Raw genomic sequence first — 17,442 nt, forward strand, 5'->3', positions numbered from 1 at the left:
TTGCTGACTGTGGAACTCCCTCAGTAGCAAAGGCCAACAGATCTGGCCAGGGCTGGGTAACAGGTCATCTGCCCTATCCGGACCCCCTCCAGCATGGCGAATCAGGTGTTTCAGTTGTTCTGTACAGGATTTATAGATTGCCTTGAAATCAACCATGTAACGTTTTACCATCACCTGCCTTCTCAATGAAACGCTGTGTGTGTGTTCATATTTCATACAACATATGAGAGGATGAAGTAAGTGAAATATCAAATATTCATGATAGCAAATTCTTTTGATGTGTGTTTTAGGTGAAAGCGTCTTTGAGGCCTTGTTTGTTTTAACTGACTATAACAGAGTTCGTCTGCATAATGCAGCCTCAGGCAATCCTGGGCTTCTGTGGTTTTCAGAATCCCCTCCTGCCCTTTAACAAGTTATCATCAGGAAGTTTTGAAATACCCCTTCATTTTGAGAAAATTACAGAGTGCAAAGCACTAACTACGCCTCGCAATGTTGTATAACTGCTTTGTCAGCAGTACTGGAAGCAAAGCTGTAACCCTGTAATTTTTAAAAATTAGCATACCTTTTCCCTTTCTAGAAAAATAGTATATCCTGGATTCCTTTTTCAACTCATGTTTCATTACAGTCATGCCATATTAAATTTGATTATTTAAACAATTAAAGATGCTCTAAGTCTCATTACACATATTTCTAAGCATCACAATACCATGTCATAATTTCCCGCATTGGCCCGAATATAAGCCAAAAGGTTGAGAATATAAGCCATACTTTAACTTTTCATGGTCGGAATTTGGGGGGAAAGTGAAGCTTATATTCAGGCCAATACAGTATATGGCACTTTTCAGTCAATCATCAGAAAATATATATTGGAAGAAGCCTTTATTTCCTCCTGTTTTCTGAGTCTTTAGTACAGAAACATTTCACAACTCCATAAATATATGGAGAAATGAGAAATCTATGTCCTTCTAGATATTGATGATCTCCAATTCCCCGGAGCCCCAGCAGCCTGCACAAAATGTTAACCTACAAACGTCACCCACCGAAACCTATGAAATCGGTGGGGGAATTAAATATCACATTTATTCTTCAGTGCAGCATCCATTCATTTAAGTGGCACACAGACATGGAATGCTCACAAGTGCACTGAACCTGAAGTGAATAAGAGACATAATATTATGGCCACTTTGGATGCGCTGTGCAGGAGATTCTGTTGAATCTGCAAGTGATTCTAGCTATGAAATGCGTATGAAGAGTCTCCCCACGATTTTCAATATTGAACTTGGTGTCGTGTTTTCATGTTAAGTAGGCAGGGGTGGCCCGGCCCATTTTGCCACCTGAGGCAAAATAGGAAGTTGCTGCCTCCCCATCCCTTACCCCACAGAAGTCAGGGTCCTGTTGCTGCCATCTCTCCTTGCTTGTCTGGCAGGAGGAGAGGCGTCTGCAGAACTTGGGAGCCGTTGCTGGAAAGGGAGGCGAGCCACTAGCAGCAAGAGCTCACTGGACCTGGCTGCTGCTGCGTCTCCTCACTTCTCCCGCAAGAGTAAGAATGGGTGGCCTCAGCGGCAGGCAGGCACAGTAGTGGGATTTTCCACCTCTAGGTCCCGGTGGGATTCAATTGCCTGAGGCAATCACCTCAGCATGCCTAATGGTGATGCCAGCTCTGTATATTAACTCGCCTACAGATCAGTTACTACCTTAACAGAAAGTTGACGCGAGCTTTTTTATTTTGGTATGATGTAATTGTACTCTTGGACGCGGGTGGCGCAGTGGGTTAAACCACAGAGCCTAGGACTTGCCGATCAGAAGGTCGGTGGTTCGAATCCCCACGACGAGGTGAGCTCCCGTTGCTTGGTCCCTGCTCCTGCCAACCTAGCAGTTCGAAAGCACGTCAAAGTGCAAGTAGATAAGTAGGTACCGCTCTGGCGGGAACGTAAACAGCGTTTCCGTGCGCCGCTCTGGTTAGCCAGAAGTGGCTTAGTCATGGAAGCTGTACGCCGGCTCCCTCGGCCAATAAAGCGAGATGAGCGCTGCAACCCCAGAGTCGGTCACGACTGGATCTAATGGTCAGGGGTCCCTTTACCTTTACCTAATTGCACTCTTGCCAGGTTTGCCTAATTTAGCTCAAATCCCTTTTGTGACCTCTTTGTGTGAGAAGAGGAGGTATGTTTGTGAAAGACACTCCTGCAACTTCAGACCTCTTCATGGGCCTTGAGGTATCTGCTGGAAACATTGTTTTAGGCACAGAAGAAGAGGGCTTGGACACACTTTTCACTGTGGTTTTGAAAAGGACTGAAAATAAAAGGTCCTTGCACCCTTCAACCTGATATCATACCACTCTTATCTTACCCAGTGAAACTTGAAAAGGTTGACTGATGGCGAGATAGCAGCTTTTCTTGCTACATATACCACAAAGTGTTTTAAAGTATAGTATTTGAAATGGTTGAGAGCGCCTGTTGCAGAGATAGGAAAGCAGAGATAGGAAAGCAAGAAAATAACATAGGGCAGTGTAGAATTAGAAGTCATGCTGATTTACAGATGTTGATGATCTGAAACCTGTGTTTCGTTCTAGCCCATCCTAGTTGCCCTAGTCCTCTCATCTTGGCTCGGTCAATTTGTCCCAGTCCTCTCATCTCAAGGGGTAAGCTGGTTACCTCCTGGAATTCAAAATGCTGATGCCTCAGTGCAGCATGAAGCCTATGTGTCAGCAATGTGAGATGGGTTCGTGGACACAGCAAAGGACATAAGCTGATATTTCTCCTAAATACGCCAAATGATATAAAAGCCCAGTGGGAGAGGGGCAGACTTGACAGCTAGTCTGAAGAACAAACAAAAGATATTCGGTGCAGGCCTTATTTCAGGAGGAAGAATGTTCCAGGTGGCAGGAGAGGCATGGCTCCAGGAAGACCCAAGATTAATTTTATGGGCATGTGGCACCCCTGTGAAGGCCTTCTCCTCTAATGATGTCAGTAACGAAGACCTCCTCTGATGATGTCAGCAGATGGACGAAGGCAGCTTCTCAGGTAACCCTTGTCACTTGTTATTGTCTCTTAAAATATACATTTAACGGTTGGGTGTGTGGGAATATTAAGAGAGATTTATTTATTTATTTATTTTACACTTTTCTGATCATCAGAAAGGGCATCTCTCTTTCTGCGAGCCACATGAGGGAGCTGTGGTATCTGAAAATGCAGATAAGTGAATTAAGGGGTGCCTTCTTCCAGTGAGAATTAAGCGCTTTGATTTAGATGGCAGAGACGCTTGAAATCAACAAAACTTATAAAATGCTGGAGACGTGTATCTGTTTACACTGTATCAAAAGTGGCATATTTTTACAGACCCTGGTCCTTGTCCATATGCTGTGATCATGCCATGGTGAGGCCTGTCTGTCACTTTAGAATATCTTTATCTGGGCCAGAAGAATGGCTTCTCCATGCCATGAGTCTTCTCAAGTCATGCCCTGGGAGGCCTCTCAAATTCACACACTTTGTCTGCTGGGAAAGAAAGGACCTCCCCTCCAATTTACACCTTCTAAATCCAAATAAACTGCCTCCATGGTCCAAGCAAGGTGCTAACCGGTGTTATCTCTCTGCATAAGTTGGACCTGGCAAGCTCTGGGACCCAAACTGTTTGGATGCCTTCTCCCCACCCAACTGTTCATTCAGCATAAAATGAAGTTTTCCCATTATGTCTCTCAAGAATCATCAAAAGATTATTGAGTTCCTTGCGTCTAGCAAGTCTGATGCTGTGTAATTACTAGTCTCTCTAAAGATAAGAGATCAGAAATGTTCGTTTGCATTGTTTGCCACCTCTGTTTAATCCATGGTCTGTTACCCATCTTAAATAAACCTTTCAATTTATAATTTGAACTCTAGTGGCCGTAAATTTTTACTTAAACCATGGATCTGCCCTATTCATGAACTACAACAGCTTGTCTCTGCTACCGGTTTGGAAGGACAAGTAAGTAAATAAGTTGCAGATTGAGTCCTTCTTGCAGAGACAAGGAGGCCTGCCCATTTCCCTACTTTCAGTCCTCACTAGGCTGCTTCCCCCAAGCCTCTTAATACCTCCCCTCCTTTAGGTGGGTGGTACAATTAGCTGTCTAAGAATCTACACCTGGAGAATGGATCTGCTATTAGTACGGTAATATTTAAAGGTTTTATGATGGTCATTAAATTTTTTGTGATGCAAATAGATTTAGTTATCTATGCCAGTAAATTGATTTGCACTCTTTTAAATAGTCAAATTAAATAGTCAAAGTGCAAGTAAATAGGTACCGCTCCGGTGGGAAGGTAAACGGTGTTTCCGTGCGCTGCTCTGGTTCGCCAGAAGTGGCTTAGTCATGCTGGCCACATGACCTGGAAGCTGTATGGAGGCTCCTTCGGCCAATAAAGTGAGATGAACACCGCAACCCCAGAGTCTTCCGCGACTGGACCTAACGGTCAGGGGTCCCTTTACCTTTACCTAAATAGATCATAGGAGGTTCAGTAATTTTGAAGTTCTAGAAGCATTAAGACCAATATGCTGGAAACAAGAGAAAAAACTACTAGCACAATAATTTCCATTTTCCTCCCAGCATATTAAAGGTAAAGGTACCCCTGACCGTTAGGTCCAGTCGCAGATGACTCTGGGGTTGCAGCGCTCATCTCGCTCTATAGGCCAAGGGAGCCAGTGTTTGTCTGCAGACAGCTTCCGGGTATTGATACTTAAAAGTTAGCGCTACATGGTAATATATTGTTCAAAAAGCCACCATCCCATTATGCAATATGTACTGCCGTGTAAAAGGAACATCAGAAATTGGGACAGAAGGGGTAGCATTATAACCAGTAAAACTAACATAATAAACCCCACGTTTGAATGGAGTCATCTAGGAACCTGTGCTGGGAAATGCAGCCAGTGGTGCCCATTATAACAATACAACCATAGGTTGCAAGGATGCATCTTCCATTCAAACAGTAATGTCTTCACTGGTTGGCTTACTAAAAATGCACTTAGCCCTCAGTAGCATGAAGTGATTCATTTTTCATATAGACTTTTGTCTTATTAATAGTTAATAAGAATATGGATTCAAGCTACTGTTCTAAAAACACTCAATGAGTAAGATAGATGGGCTTTCCATTTTTATTCTGAAAGCCCACTTCAGATTAAAACAGGGCTCTAGATAGTGATTTCTGAAAGGTTCCCCCTGCCAAAAGTGTCCAGTTCTTTTCCGTGTACTTCCTCTATAGTCACACAAGTATAGAGGGGATATGAAAGAAAACGAGATTTTTAAAGATTTCTAGGTGCATGAATCAGATTTGCTGTACACACTGAAAAAAACTATCAAGTCAGAATTTAGCGATGTGGCATTATTATTTACTTACACCCAAATCTTTCAGCTTTTCTTTTGGTAACTGCGAGATTTATGCACAGTGGAACGGCAACTGCTACAAAGAATGCACTTGTACATTAAGTAACACCTTTTAAATAAATAGCCACACTCTGAAGATACAATACATCTATCAATGTTGTTGGCATTGCACATGGGATGCATCTTACAACGCTGACAATTATTGGATTCCTCTTATTTGATATACTAATAATAAAAGGTCTTGCTTTTTAAAAGAGGAAGAGTGTTTTATGCAGGCTACATGCAGCCAGCAGATAATTTATTAAAGATTTTCACAAGGCTTAATGAATTTATTGCTGTCATCTGCCCATTCCTTGAAAAATTAGTGTCTGGCTTTCTCATTCAAAGAGGCTGATAGGATTCATTATGCTCGATGCTTCGTCTCTCAGTGATATTCCAGGAAAAGCACTCAGCTAGAGGGTGTCTTTTTATAAGTAGAATCTGTGATCAACTATTGCAACAGTTAATGAGAACATATATTAGTGTTAAGTACCATCGGGATGTTATTCTTTTGCATATATGTATAAAATATATATGTTTAAACTCAAGTCATTGCATTGAAACGATCCCAAATCTAGGTGCCCTCAGATAATAAATGCTACATATATCCACAACACAGTAGTACCAAGTGCCCTTTGTGTAGGTGCTGAGTATTTCAAACCACTAACAAATCCTTTGCTATTGTTATTGCAAAACCCATTCTGCCTTGTACAGTGTAATCCAAATTACTCAAGAGTAAGTCCCACGGAGTTCTGCAAGGGATAGGACTGCAGTCTCAATTATCTTTCCTTTTTACTGTGCTATCTAAATAGCTAACCATTAAGTCTCCACTGTAATTTACAGCCTAGCCATAAGCCATACTGTGCCAGCCCACAAGCAGTTGGAAACTAGAAACAAGACTACACTGATATCACAAGTATAGGTAAAGGGACCCCTGGCCATTAGGTCCAGTTGTGACCAACTCTGGGGTTGCAGTGCTCATCTCGCTTTATTGGCCGAGGGAGCCAGCGTACAGCTTCCGGGTCATGTGGCCAACATAACTAAGCCACTTCTGGCAAACCAGAGCAGCGCACGGAAACGCCGTTTACCTTCCCGTTGGAGCGGTACCTATTTATCTACTTGCACTTTGACGTGCTTTCAAATTGCTAGGTTGGCAGGAGCAGGGACCGAACAATGGGAGCTCACCCCGTCGCAGGGATTCGAACCGCCGACCTTCTGATCAGCAGGCCCTAGGCTCTGTGGTTTAACCCACAGCGCTACCCTGCATATATGTTAGGACAAATGTCATCAAGTACCAGTCTTACAAATACTACTACAGTATTCATATTTAATATATATTTACATACTGACAACCATATCCCAATACGAGTGTTAACTTCGAAAGGGTGAACACTAGTATAAATCACAACAGATTTATAAATCTTTTTATTAGATTGGGTAAGTTGTGCTACATGTGATGTCACAGAAATGTAGAAGAAATAAGTTATCTCTGGGCACTGAGTATTGCATCTTAGAAAATAAGCTTCCGTTCGGTTTCCATTCTTTTTATATGGCAGAAAGGTTTAATAAGTATATGAACCACTATATACTATGTACTATATTCTGAACAGGATACAGCATGTATAAAGAAAGACCGCAGTTAGTAAAAAGGAAACTAGCCCATGAGATGTGACAGACTGTGACACTTACTCTAGGAGGAAACTTAAGAAGTCCTGCTGTCCAGTTTTAGATAATTATTGCCTCATTATCTCTTGCAGCCTCATTCAGTCCCATTATGGTGTGTTTATGTGATTTGCATCAGTGACTAGGCACAGACTATCCTGCTCTAGATTTTGCCTGCTGGCAGATGGACTTCCTTTTGTTACTTGTTAAGTAAGCAGGATTCAGGGGCAAATGAAGAGATTTGCATTGTCTGATGCTGGACCAAAAATGCTATCAAAAAACAAAGTTTAACTAGTGAGGCTTCGAGACCAACTTGGGTGTGGGTGGAACCAAAACACAACAATTTTCTGTCTCTCGGTGTGTTTTAAATGAAAGCATTAATGAAGTCCCTTCCTGAGCCAGCGTATGTAAAAATAGGTTTTCTGCAATAATCTTGCCTGTGTCCTTAGAAGTTCTTCCCATCTTTGCCTCTGGTATTTAAAAGCCTAAATGCTCCTGGGGCATACTCTCTCTGATCCAAGCCACCGCAATGTGATTGCGTGGCATGTAAGTCAGAGACGACTTTAGTCTGAAGCCCTGAGCTTATTGACTCCTTCAAACATCTTGGAAGAAGATTACACCAATGTAATAATGTACAATCCTTCTGCAATCCTTAAGAGAGGGGAGGGAAATGGTTACTGTGGTTAATTCAGCCAAGCTGCCCTAGAGTCCAGATATAATCCAGAAACTAACATTTATCTCTGTTGCTCAAAGAAAGCTTCGACCTCTGGCATGTTCCCAAGCCTACTGTGAAACATGAATGTATACGTCACCCTAATGGCCATATATGGAACGTGGCTTCCGCTGTAACACACGAGGAACTCTGCTGAAAGTACTGCACAGTTAAGTAGCCATCAGGCAGGAAAGCAAGCAAGAGATCCCAGAATGCCCGTCAAATTTCTGTCGTCATAGACAACCTGGCACTTTGAAATGTTGTTTTTTAAAAATCATTTTTATTTGGTTTTACACGTACAAAGTTATATACAAAAAAGAAAAGAAAAACATATCCATATAAAGAGATTCCTCCAAATCTCAGGACTTTCTCCCACCTCCTCCATGGAGTCCCATTTTAAACATTTATTACTGCATATTCTTCCATACTCCGATTTTTATATCAAACCATATTATCCATGGTAATTGTTACACTATAAGTGAGATCAAAATCCTGCTAATGCTTCCATCTGCTTACAGTCGTCTCCTAACTAACTTATAAATTTTCCCCATTCTTTTATAAAGTTATTGTCCTCTTGATTTCTGAGTTTTCCATTCAGTTTTGCAATCTCGACATAGTCCATTAGCTTGGTTTGCCAGTCCTCTCTGGTAGGAATGGAACTTTGAAATAAATAAATGAATCTTCTTCTGCTTTAAATCAGTGGTTCTCAATTAGCCAAGTATTGCAGACCCACTGCTTTTCTAGGGTCAAGCTGTGGACTCAGTGGCGAAGCTGCATGCTCCGCTACCGGGGGGGGTGTGTGTACAGAGCAGGCGGGGGCGTGACGCGCATCCCGGGGGCTGGCACACCCAGCAGGGGTGTGGTGTACGTTCTGGGGGCATGACATGTCGCCTGTGGGGGCGTGGTGCCCGGTGCACAGTGCATGTCGGGGGGGGGCTGTTGTGATAGCACCCTAATAGTGGTGCCGGGGGCAGTCTGCTCCCTCCACACACCTGTTCCTCCATCAGTGTATGGACTGCTTACTTTTTAGAAAATGTTATGTCTGTGGTAGTTTTTGTTATGTGAATGGTGCCACACACCCCCCCGGGTGAGTTACGTTGACCCCTGGGGTCCGTAGACCACTGATTGGGAACCACTGCTTTAAATTATATGGACCGGGGTGTGTGTGTGTGTGTGACTCAAAGCATGAGATGGGCTTCCCAGTGGCGTAGCGTAGGGGGTGCAAGGGGTGCCGGCCACACCGGGCGCAACGTCGGGGGGGGGCACTCGCAGCTCTCTGCCCCTACCTGGCTCCACGGGTTAGGGGGCGCAAATTACTTGCCTTGCCCCGGGTGCTGACAACCCACGCTACGCCACTGGGGCTTCCTGGTGGAAGCACAAGGCAAAGCTCACTCCTGACTTCTCTGAACCCAATTTCTTCCCACCACTGAGCCCTCTAGGATGGAAGGTGGTGGCAGCTATGGCAGACTGAGGAAGAGGAGAAGGCAGGTGCAGCGTTTTTTGTTTTGCTTGAAATGACAATAAAGTGGTACCTTGGGTTAAGTACTTAATTCGTTCCAGAGGTCCATTCTTAACCTGAAACTGTTCTTAACCTGAAGTACATCCTGGATAGCTCAGTTGGTTGGAGCGTGGTGCGGATAATGCCAAGGTTGCAGGTTTGATCCCCGTGTGGGACAGTTGCATATTCCTGCATTGCAGGGGGTTGGACTAGATGATCCTCAGGGTCCCTTCCAACTCTATGATTCTATGAAATACACTTTAGCTAATGGGGCCTCCTGCTGCCGCTGCGCCGCCAGAGCACAATTTCTGTTCTCATCCTGAAGCAAAGTTCTTAACCTGAGGTACTATTTCTGGGTTAGCCGAGTCTGTAACCTGAAGCGTCTGTAACCTGAAGCGTATGTAACCTGAGGTACCACTGTACGTCTTGGGCTGGCCCATATCTGACTCCTAAACTTTCTATGGAATTTCAATGCTTTATTTATATTAGAGAACCCTTGAGGTCTGATAAATTAAGAGTGTCAGACTAGCAGGCCTGGGTCCACATCCCCACTCAGCTCACTGACCTTGGACGAGTTGCTATATCTCTCAGTCTAACCAAGGGCTGTTGTGAGAATAAAAGAGAGGGGGGAGGCAAATGTTTGCCCTTGGAAGCTGCTTGGAGCAAATGCAGGATAACAATGAAATACAAAAATACATACTGAGTGAGAGAAAAACTAAAAAATACTCCTCTCCCCTGCAAAAAATAACAATTATTGACCTGATGTTCAGTCACTGCCAGAGCCAGCCTGAATAAAAATGTTATGAAAGGCTTGGTTGATTTTGCTTCTTATTGAGCAACAATAGCAAAATCCCAGCTGCCCACATCCCGTGCTGCTTAAAATACACACTTTTGAGATCCACAAGCAAGAAGGGCCTCGCCTCCTATTCAGATTTCAGTCTACCGAGACTGTGTGTGTGTGTGTCCCCTCCACAAAGATGGGTGTGGTCACTTCGCATCGAGACTGTGGTCACATCAGAAGGGAAGCTGCCCGCATCTCAGGTTATATCGAGGGAGCGAAGCTGGGTGGGTGCGATTAACCCTTGAGCTCCGCTATCGCCTTCTAGCAGTTTCAACGAAACGTCTCGGTGGCAAGCGATGCAAGCAGGAACCAGCCTGAGGAACTGGGGCTTCCAAGCCAATACTGTAGAACAGAAACAATGCTCCGGCGGTCGCGCGGCAAGGTTGCAAAAGCGTGATCCCCAAACTAAGCAGCCTTCCCCCTCCCACTTCCAGCCAGACAGCGGCGGATTGAACTTTCCACGCCAGGATCAAGGGCTCTTGAAACACCTTATCTCTGCCTCGCACCCCTTTTCCCTAGCAAAGCCCCGCTCACCATATGCTCCTGGGGCGAGAAACCGGGAGGAGGAGAACCCCCACGCCACCCCCCTCCTCCTCCTCTCGCCCCGCCGCTTCCCCTTTTGCAGCTGCTAGCAATAACCCTCCCTTCTCCTTCCTAGCGGCATCTCGCCCGGCAAAGCGGGCGCTTTAGGCGCGAGCCTGGGCAGGGTCCGCTCCTCGCTCACCCCGGGAGGCATCCGGGCAGCCTGGCCCGCTAAGCACCGCCCTCCGCCCTCCTGTCATTGGGCAGCGGCAGAGGCGGCGCGGCCCCCATTGGCCGCGAGGGGTGTCGGCTCGGAGCAGGGGAGGGGCGGCAGAAGGAGAACCCGCGAGGCGCTTGGAAGCTCCCGGGCTGGCGGCTTAGTCTCTTGCCTGCGCGCGGCGGCTTCGGGTGGGCTGCGCGCTTCGCCTGCATTCCCAGGCCAGCAGCTGCGGACAAGAGGAGGAGAGGGCGGCTGAGGCGGCGAAGGCGTGGTAGCAGCAGCAGCGGCGGCGGCGGCGCGAGGGGCTTGGCTCCGGAGAGAGCGGGAAGGCGGAGAAGCCATTAGGGGGGAGAGAGAACTTTTGTTTCGGAGCTCTGAGGCGCCCCCTGCCCGAGTCCCGCCTGCTTGCCTCTCGCCGCGCTCGTAGCCGCGGGCGAAATTTCTGGTCCGCAGGCGAAATTTCGCCGCCTCGGTCCCGCGATGCTGCGGGCGGCCGTCCCGGCTCTGGCGCGGACTGAGTGAAAGGCAGCGGCCGCAGGAAGAAAATAGCGAGGGATTTGTCGAGCCTCGAGGGGAAGGGCTGGTCTCCGCCGCTTCGACGCCCAGCCTTTGGTTTGTTGCTGCTGCTGCTGCTGCTGCCGCGCCCCGGAGATGGTGCCTGCTCCGGGATTAGCCTAAAAGTCCCCTCTTTCTCTCTCTCGCCTTTCCAGCTACGATCGCCGGCAGATCTAGCTTGGGACGCGCAGCGAAGTCCTTCCCACCTCGAGGAAGATCTCTGCTGTAAGCGCCGCAATTACAAATTGTGCCGCGCGAAACTCTGCCAAGTGATTCCCTACCCTGAAAGAAGAACCGGGCGGATAATATGTCAACCCCGAGCAGATTCAAGAAGGACAAGGAGATCGTGGCCGAATATGAAAGTCAAGTGAAAGGTAAGAAGTCTTGAGGTGGCCGTCGGGGTGGGACAGGGAAGCCTCCTCCTCGTTTCTGACTCTCCTCTTGGTTTTTATCCTGCCTTAACTCACCAATGCAAGAAGGCGAGCGCACATCTTTCCATTCCGAGTAATTGCCCCCCCCCCAAAAAAAAACCTGGCATCCTCAGATTATAACGGGGGTTATAATCCTGGCTAAATCCGACCCCCCCCCCCCACGCCCCAATGGAAAGGGTGGGGGAAAGTCCACCTTTGTACCGCTCAGGCCACTCGCTGATTTAAGAGTGTGATAAATTGGTAGGCGAGTGTGTGTCATGGGGGATAAGCTTAAACCATTTTAGGTGATAAGTGCCCCAGCTTCCAGCTGAAGACTCATCACAGAGTCATCTGGTTAATAGAGTCACAGTATCCAGTGTGGAAAGGGAAATGGGCTTGCACAGCCCCTCTCTTTCCCAGCCACAGTTAACCTGGAAGTGAGGACTCTTTCCTTTTTTTTCTTTTTAAAAATATTGCTTGATTGCACAATTTTAACAGCGTAGATTGCAATTGCTACACTTAATTTACTTCCAGGATGCCCTTTGATTTGGCAAAGGGAGGGTTGTAACTGATTGACAGCTCCCATATATCTGGAATGGCTGGCTTAGACCATGCACCTTCTATTTAATCAGTTACAAATGTTCGGTAGCCTTTTAAAAAGCAGTCTTTTAACAGTAGAAACAATGCTACAACATCCTCCCTGCCTATATTGTACATCAGTTCTGTTTCTCCGTGATTGCTTTTTTATTTTAATGTCACAGCGGAAGACAGTGTTTATACAATCATACATAATATTTTAAGAGTTTCACTTTCCTGTTCTGTAGCTTCATTATATCTGCAGCTTCTGTTTTCTAGCACTTGGCAGCTTTTGAATAAAATGTCTCTTGGAAACAAACAAGATCTTCCTTCTAGAAATATGCTAGTTCACGTTCCTTGTATGTGCTGATTTAAGTTCTTCACTTCATTGGTCGAAAACTAATGTGGGCTATATTGGAGCATACAGATTAATTTGCTCCGGCGTGTGTACATAATAAAAGTTTATATTGTAATTTTGAGTTTGTCCATAGTAATGAAATACTCTTTGCATATGCAAATCCAACATGTGATGTCATCAGGAACGCCGTTTCACATAGTGTCCTGTTGGCTTTGGTAGAACTCTGTTCACCTACACCAGGGTTTCCCAAAAGGGTCTCCAGCTGTTTTTGGACTACAGTTCCCATCATCCTTGACCACAGGTCCTGCTAACTAGGGATGATGGGAGTTGTAGTCCAAAAACAGCTGGAGACCCAAGTTTGGGAAACTTTGATCTCTACACTAAGGGTTCCCAGACAAGCAACTGGGTACCTATGGCTATAGTTCCACCCTACTAGCTTTTTAATGTGGAGCAGCAGCCAGAAAAAGACCAGGCATGCATTGTCTACCGTACAGTCACACGTGGCTTTGAAATGTATGACTGGCCTTCCAGTTCTTTGCCAGAACTGTCTCAGAATCTTACGTGACTCTGTTCAGCTTGAAGGATGAGTGCCTAGCTGGTGCCTCCAGAGTATGGGGGGTATGAAAACCCCACTTTCTTCAGATATGCAATTGCTGCACAGATTACTGAATCAGATCTCAAAGGAAAACTGCCTTAAACAAAAAGTTTCAATGGGTGGCTAAATATCGCAGTGCTAGGAGCCTATCTAGTTTCAGCTGGTAATTTAATTGAGGCCACTTCCACACTGTGTATTTAAAACACTATTGTATTGCTTCAAGAGTCGTTCCTCTGGTATTGTAGTTTGTTAAGGATGCTCAGAGCTGTTAGGATACCTTTCTACCTCTTGCAGAGTGGTTTAACCATCAGTCTCTTTTCCTAGGGAACTCTGTAACACAAACTGCCTGGGAGTTCTTGTACAAGCCAAGTGCACCTCTGGGATATAACTATACTCTCAGCAGTGTACAATCTGAGGAATTCAGTTGCTCAGCAGGGATATATGGGACAACTATCAGAACGCAGATACAAAATAGCAGTACTAGAATAGAAATAATTTAAATGGTTGTGTGTATTGTGTTGAAAACAAACTTTAGTGGGGAAAGTATATGTTATTTAGATGAAACAAACTTATGTGCAGTTTAATGGGTTTTGTTTTTGCATTTGCTAAACATGGGAAAGAAGAAAACTGCTACAGAGATACTAAATTCTCTGACAACTAGTAACAACACCAAGCTACCTATACCACCAAATGATTTTTGGCTTGTGGATTCTGTGAGCATACTAGATTGAACAGATCATTGGGCAATTTTTTTAAAGAAAATATTCTGTTATGAGCAATACCAGACTTCATGTTGACTTGGCACATAAAGTCCTACACAACTTGGGTCCCAAGTACTGGCTAGAGACATCTCCCAGCATCTACTAGTTTGAGCTCCTAAGATCTGCAGGGGAGCTCCCATCAATGGCCATGATTTGTTTATGATGATGAGAAACTGGGCCTTCTCTGTTGTGGAACTCTCATTGTGGAACTCCTTTCCATTGAAGGCACAGTTGTGTCATCACTTCCAGGCTTGTGAAGTCAGAAGAAGACATTTCTTCCCCTGCAAGCTTATGGGGAGAGTTTGACCCAAGGGCTTGTTGGTCTGTGGTGGACAATTTTGTATTAGAATGGTTTTAATATGTTACAAATTTTATTGGAAATATTGTGTGTTGCCTTGGGCCGAAGGGTGGTCTAGGAATGTATGCATATATTTAATACATTAATATACCAACCTTCCTCCCAAAGTAGGAATAAATAGTAATAAAATAACCATACAAGGAGGAGGATTTGGGCTGTCATGTTTTTAGATAACTGGCTATATTGTTGAATTCAGGAATAAGAATAAACATGGTAAATAAATTGGGCAAATGAAGTGGTTGCTGGGGCTGTTCTTTGCAGTACACTTTTAATAAACAACAACGGTCTCAAATGTGTAGTTTATCCCAGTGGAAATAATTATCCTATTTTTCCTCAGTTATTTTCCTTATAAAACACATGAAGAATAAGCTCCACTCACATGGCTGTAGCATGTCAACATGTCAGTCTAGCAAGTCAACATGTCAGTCTTATATCTGGCCACAAGAAAATAGACGTGCTACTCACTCTAGTGCACATAGACTGTTTTTGTCACAAAATGAAGTGTTCAGTTTGCAGAAATAGCCTTTGTTAATAAAGGACTATGATGATTATAAATGCCATATCTGGCAAGTGAGATGTGTAGAGGGATATGTTTCTGTGCCTTCAACTAAGGCAGGTGGAAATGTGTATCTTGATCATGGTTGCGCTAGCCCCTGTTGGACCAGTTGGATATGTAGGGGTGTGCTTTGGGGATGGATGCCCACATCATGGAGCCGTTGATTGTCTTTGGCTACATGTGCATGACTGTAGCTGGGTCTAAGCCAAAGTATACAAGGCTGCCGTTGTATGCAGAATTAGGTATGGCATGCTGAACTCTGCATCCGAATGGGCGATTAGACTGGTAGTTTACCAAGTGCATTTTGCCACTCTGCTTCAAGTCAGTCATCTGTGTTTTTCCATGTCCTGGTAAAACTTGAAGAATACTTCAAGAAGAACAGCATGGAACCATTGTTAACATGTAACAATTTAATGATATTTAACCTTAATAATATATAAACAGAATTCAAAGTCAGTCATTGTGGATGAGATCTACTAGTATTAGAATATGTAAAAGATTATCTGTGTTCCACAGTGTTCTACAGGGGCTGCTAGATCTTGACTTCGTTCAAGTCTTGTATTTTGACTTATTGAAGAAACACCAAAATAATTAGCATGACACGTTGAGAGAATGTGCCTTGCGTTCTACTAAAACTAGTTGGATAATTTAGTGAGATGTTTCAGTTGGAGGACTGAGTACAAGGAAATGCCATAGGTCACTGGTGTTTTATTAGTATTTTTTAAAAAACTTAGGCTGTAACTGCAGATTGAGGCCTAGCCTAACCTATGGAGTACAAACTTTTATCTATTAATCTTTACAGGAACCCAGCAATTATACTTCTGAAGGCCAATTTATGCATTACAGCTGCCATTTGAAAGACGTTTCAGGTTACTCCATGTGGCAGCTGTTGGCATATAACAAGCTCTATTTATTCAGTAATTCGAGGTGCTGATTTGGCAGTCTTCTCCAGGTCACTGCAAACTTCCTGAAAAAGAAAGGTTTGCAGTGAATATTGTTAAGTCTACATGGTGAAATGCTGTACTTCACATTTGGTAACTGCTGTTCAAGGCAGTATCGGTGTGGGTGACCATATAATGTACAAAACATCCCAGTATTATAATACTGCTTCTGCATAGCAGTTTCCTGTACTTCCTGAAGAAACAGGAATTATCTGGAAGAAACAGCAGCAGTGTAGTTTAGAAATACTTTTCTGACCATGCAGTCTGTACTTGCCATTGTAACCCATCCGGTATCCATTCCAGTCACAGTGCAGATGGTACAGGAGGCAGTGTAGACTCAACACAACATCGACCGGGAGGGATGGAACATTATCATCGTTGTTGTTGTTTAGTTGTGTCCGACTCTTCGTGACCCCATGGACCAGAGCACGCCAGGCACTCCTGTCTTCCACTGCCTCCCGCAGTTTGGTCAAACTCACGTTGGTAGCTTTGAGAACGCTGTCCAACCATCTCGTCCTCTGTTGTCCCCTTCTCCTTGTGCCCTCAATCCTTCCCAACATCAGGGTCTTTTCCAGGGAGTCTTCTCTTTTCATGAGGTGGCCAAAGTATTGGGAGTCTCAGCTTCAGGATCTGTCCTTCCAGTGAGCACTCAGAGCTGATTTCCTTAAGAATGGATAGGTTTGATCTTCTTGCAGTCCATGGGACTCTCAAGAGTCTCCTCCAGCACCATAATTCAAAAGCATCAATTCTTCGGCGATTAGCCTTCTTTATGGTCCAGCTCTCACTTCCATACATCACCACTGGGAAAACCATTGCTTTAACTATACGGGCCTTTGTTGGCAAGGTGATGTCTCTGCTTTTTAAGATGCTGTCTAGGTTTGTCATTGCTTTTCTCCCAAGAAGCAGGCATCTTTTAATTTCGTGACTGCTGTCACAATCTGCAGTGATCATGGAGCCCAGGAAATAATGCACATTATGATATGCACCATTAAATGAATTTGTTTAAATAGCTGGAGTTTGTCTAACAACAATGGCCAGGTTCTTAGGTCAGAGATGTTTGGTGCAGATGTTTATTTTTCTGGATTTTCGCCGGATAAGTTGCTTGTAATTGTGACATCATTGCCAGGCCACTTCATGATATAGTTTTGTGAAACAAGAGAGATAGTGATTTGGCCATTTTGTCACCCGATGAATTGCTGGCCATTGATTATCTGAACGGACTTGAGCTTCTACATACAAACCTAATATTCTAGTCATTACACCATGATAGTTCTCTCAAACACAAAACATCTATGTCTAAATGATAAGATCCAAAAGCTGCATTGCAGAATTCTGGAAATTATGGAAGTGACATTAAAGTATATTGCTTTTTCTGATCTTGAACATTTAGTATTTGCCTAAGCCTCAGTGTAATAATTAATATTTACTTGAATCTTCCGTGCCCTACTTTTTAAAAGATTTTGTATTAGCAGCAGCTGTTTAGGAAGGAAG

At 44.4% G+C, this 17,442-nt stretch overlaps 1 protein-coding gene across 2 annotated transcripts in view; it reads left to right on the forward strand.

Annotated features, from left to right (window-relative positions):
* The first annotated feature begins 10,253 nt into the window (after positions 1-10,253).
* SRGAP1 (SLIT-ROBO Rho GTPase activating protein 1) overlaps positions 10,254-17,442 on the forward strand; it is a 111,947-nt gene continuing 104,758 nt past the window's right edge. The window contains exons 1-2 of one of the 2 annotated variants that reach the window (XM_083399490.1): positions 10,254-10,323; positions 11,552-11,770. In XM_083399490.1, coding sequence (XP_083255616.1) covers positions 11,704-11,770 — 67 coding nt within the window. In that variant the 5' untranslated portion in view covers positions 10,254-10,323; positions 11,552-11,703. Of the gene's footprint in view, positions 10,324-10,937; positions 11,771-17,442 lie in introns of those variants that run through there. The other variant, XM_083399489.1, reaches the window with a different exon arrangement.

Source organism: Podarcis tiliguerta (genome assembly GCF_965153285.1).
Source record: "Podarcis tiliguerta genome assembly, chromosome: 10".
Classification (NCBI taxonomy): domain Eukaryota; kingdom Metazoa; phylum Chordata; class Lepidosauria; order Squamata; family Lacertidae; genus Podarcis; species Podarcis tiliguerta.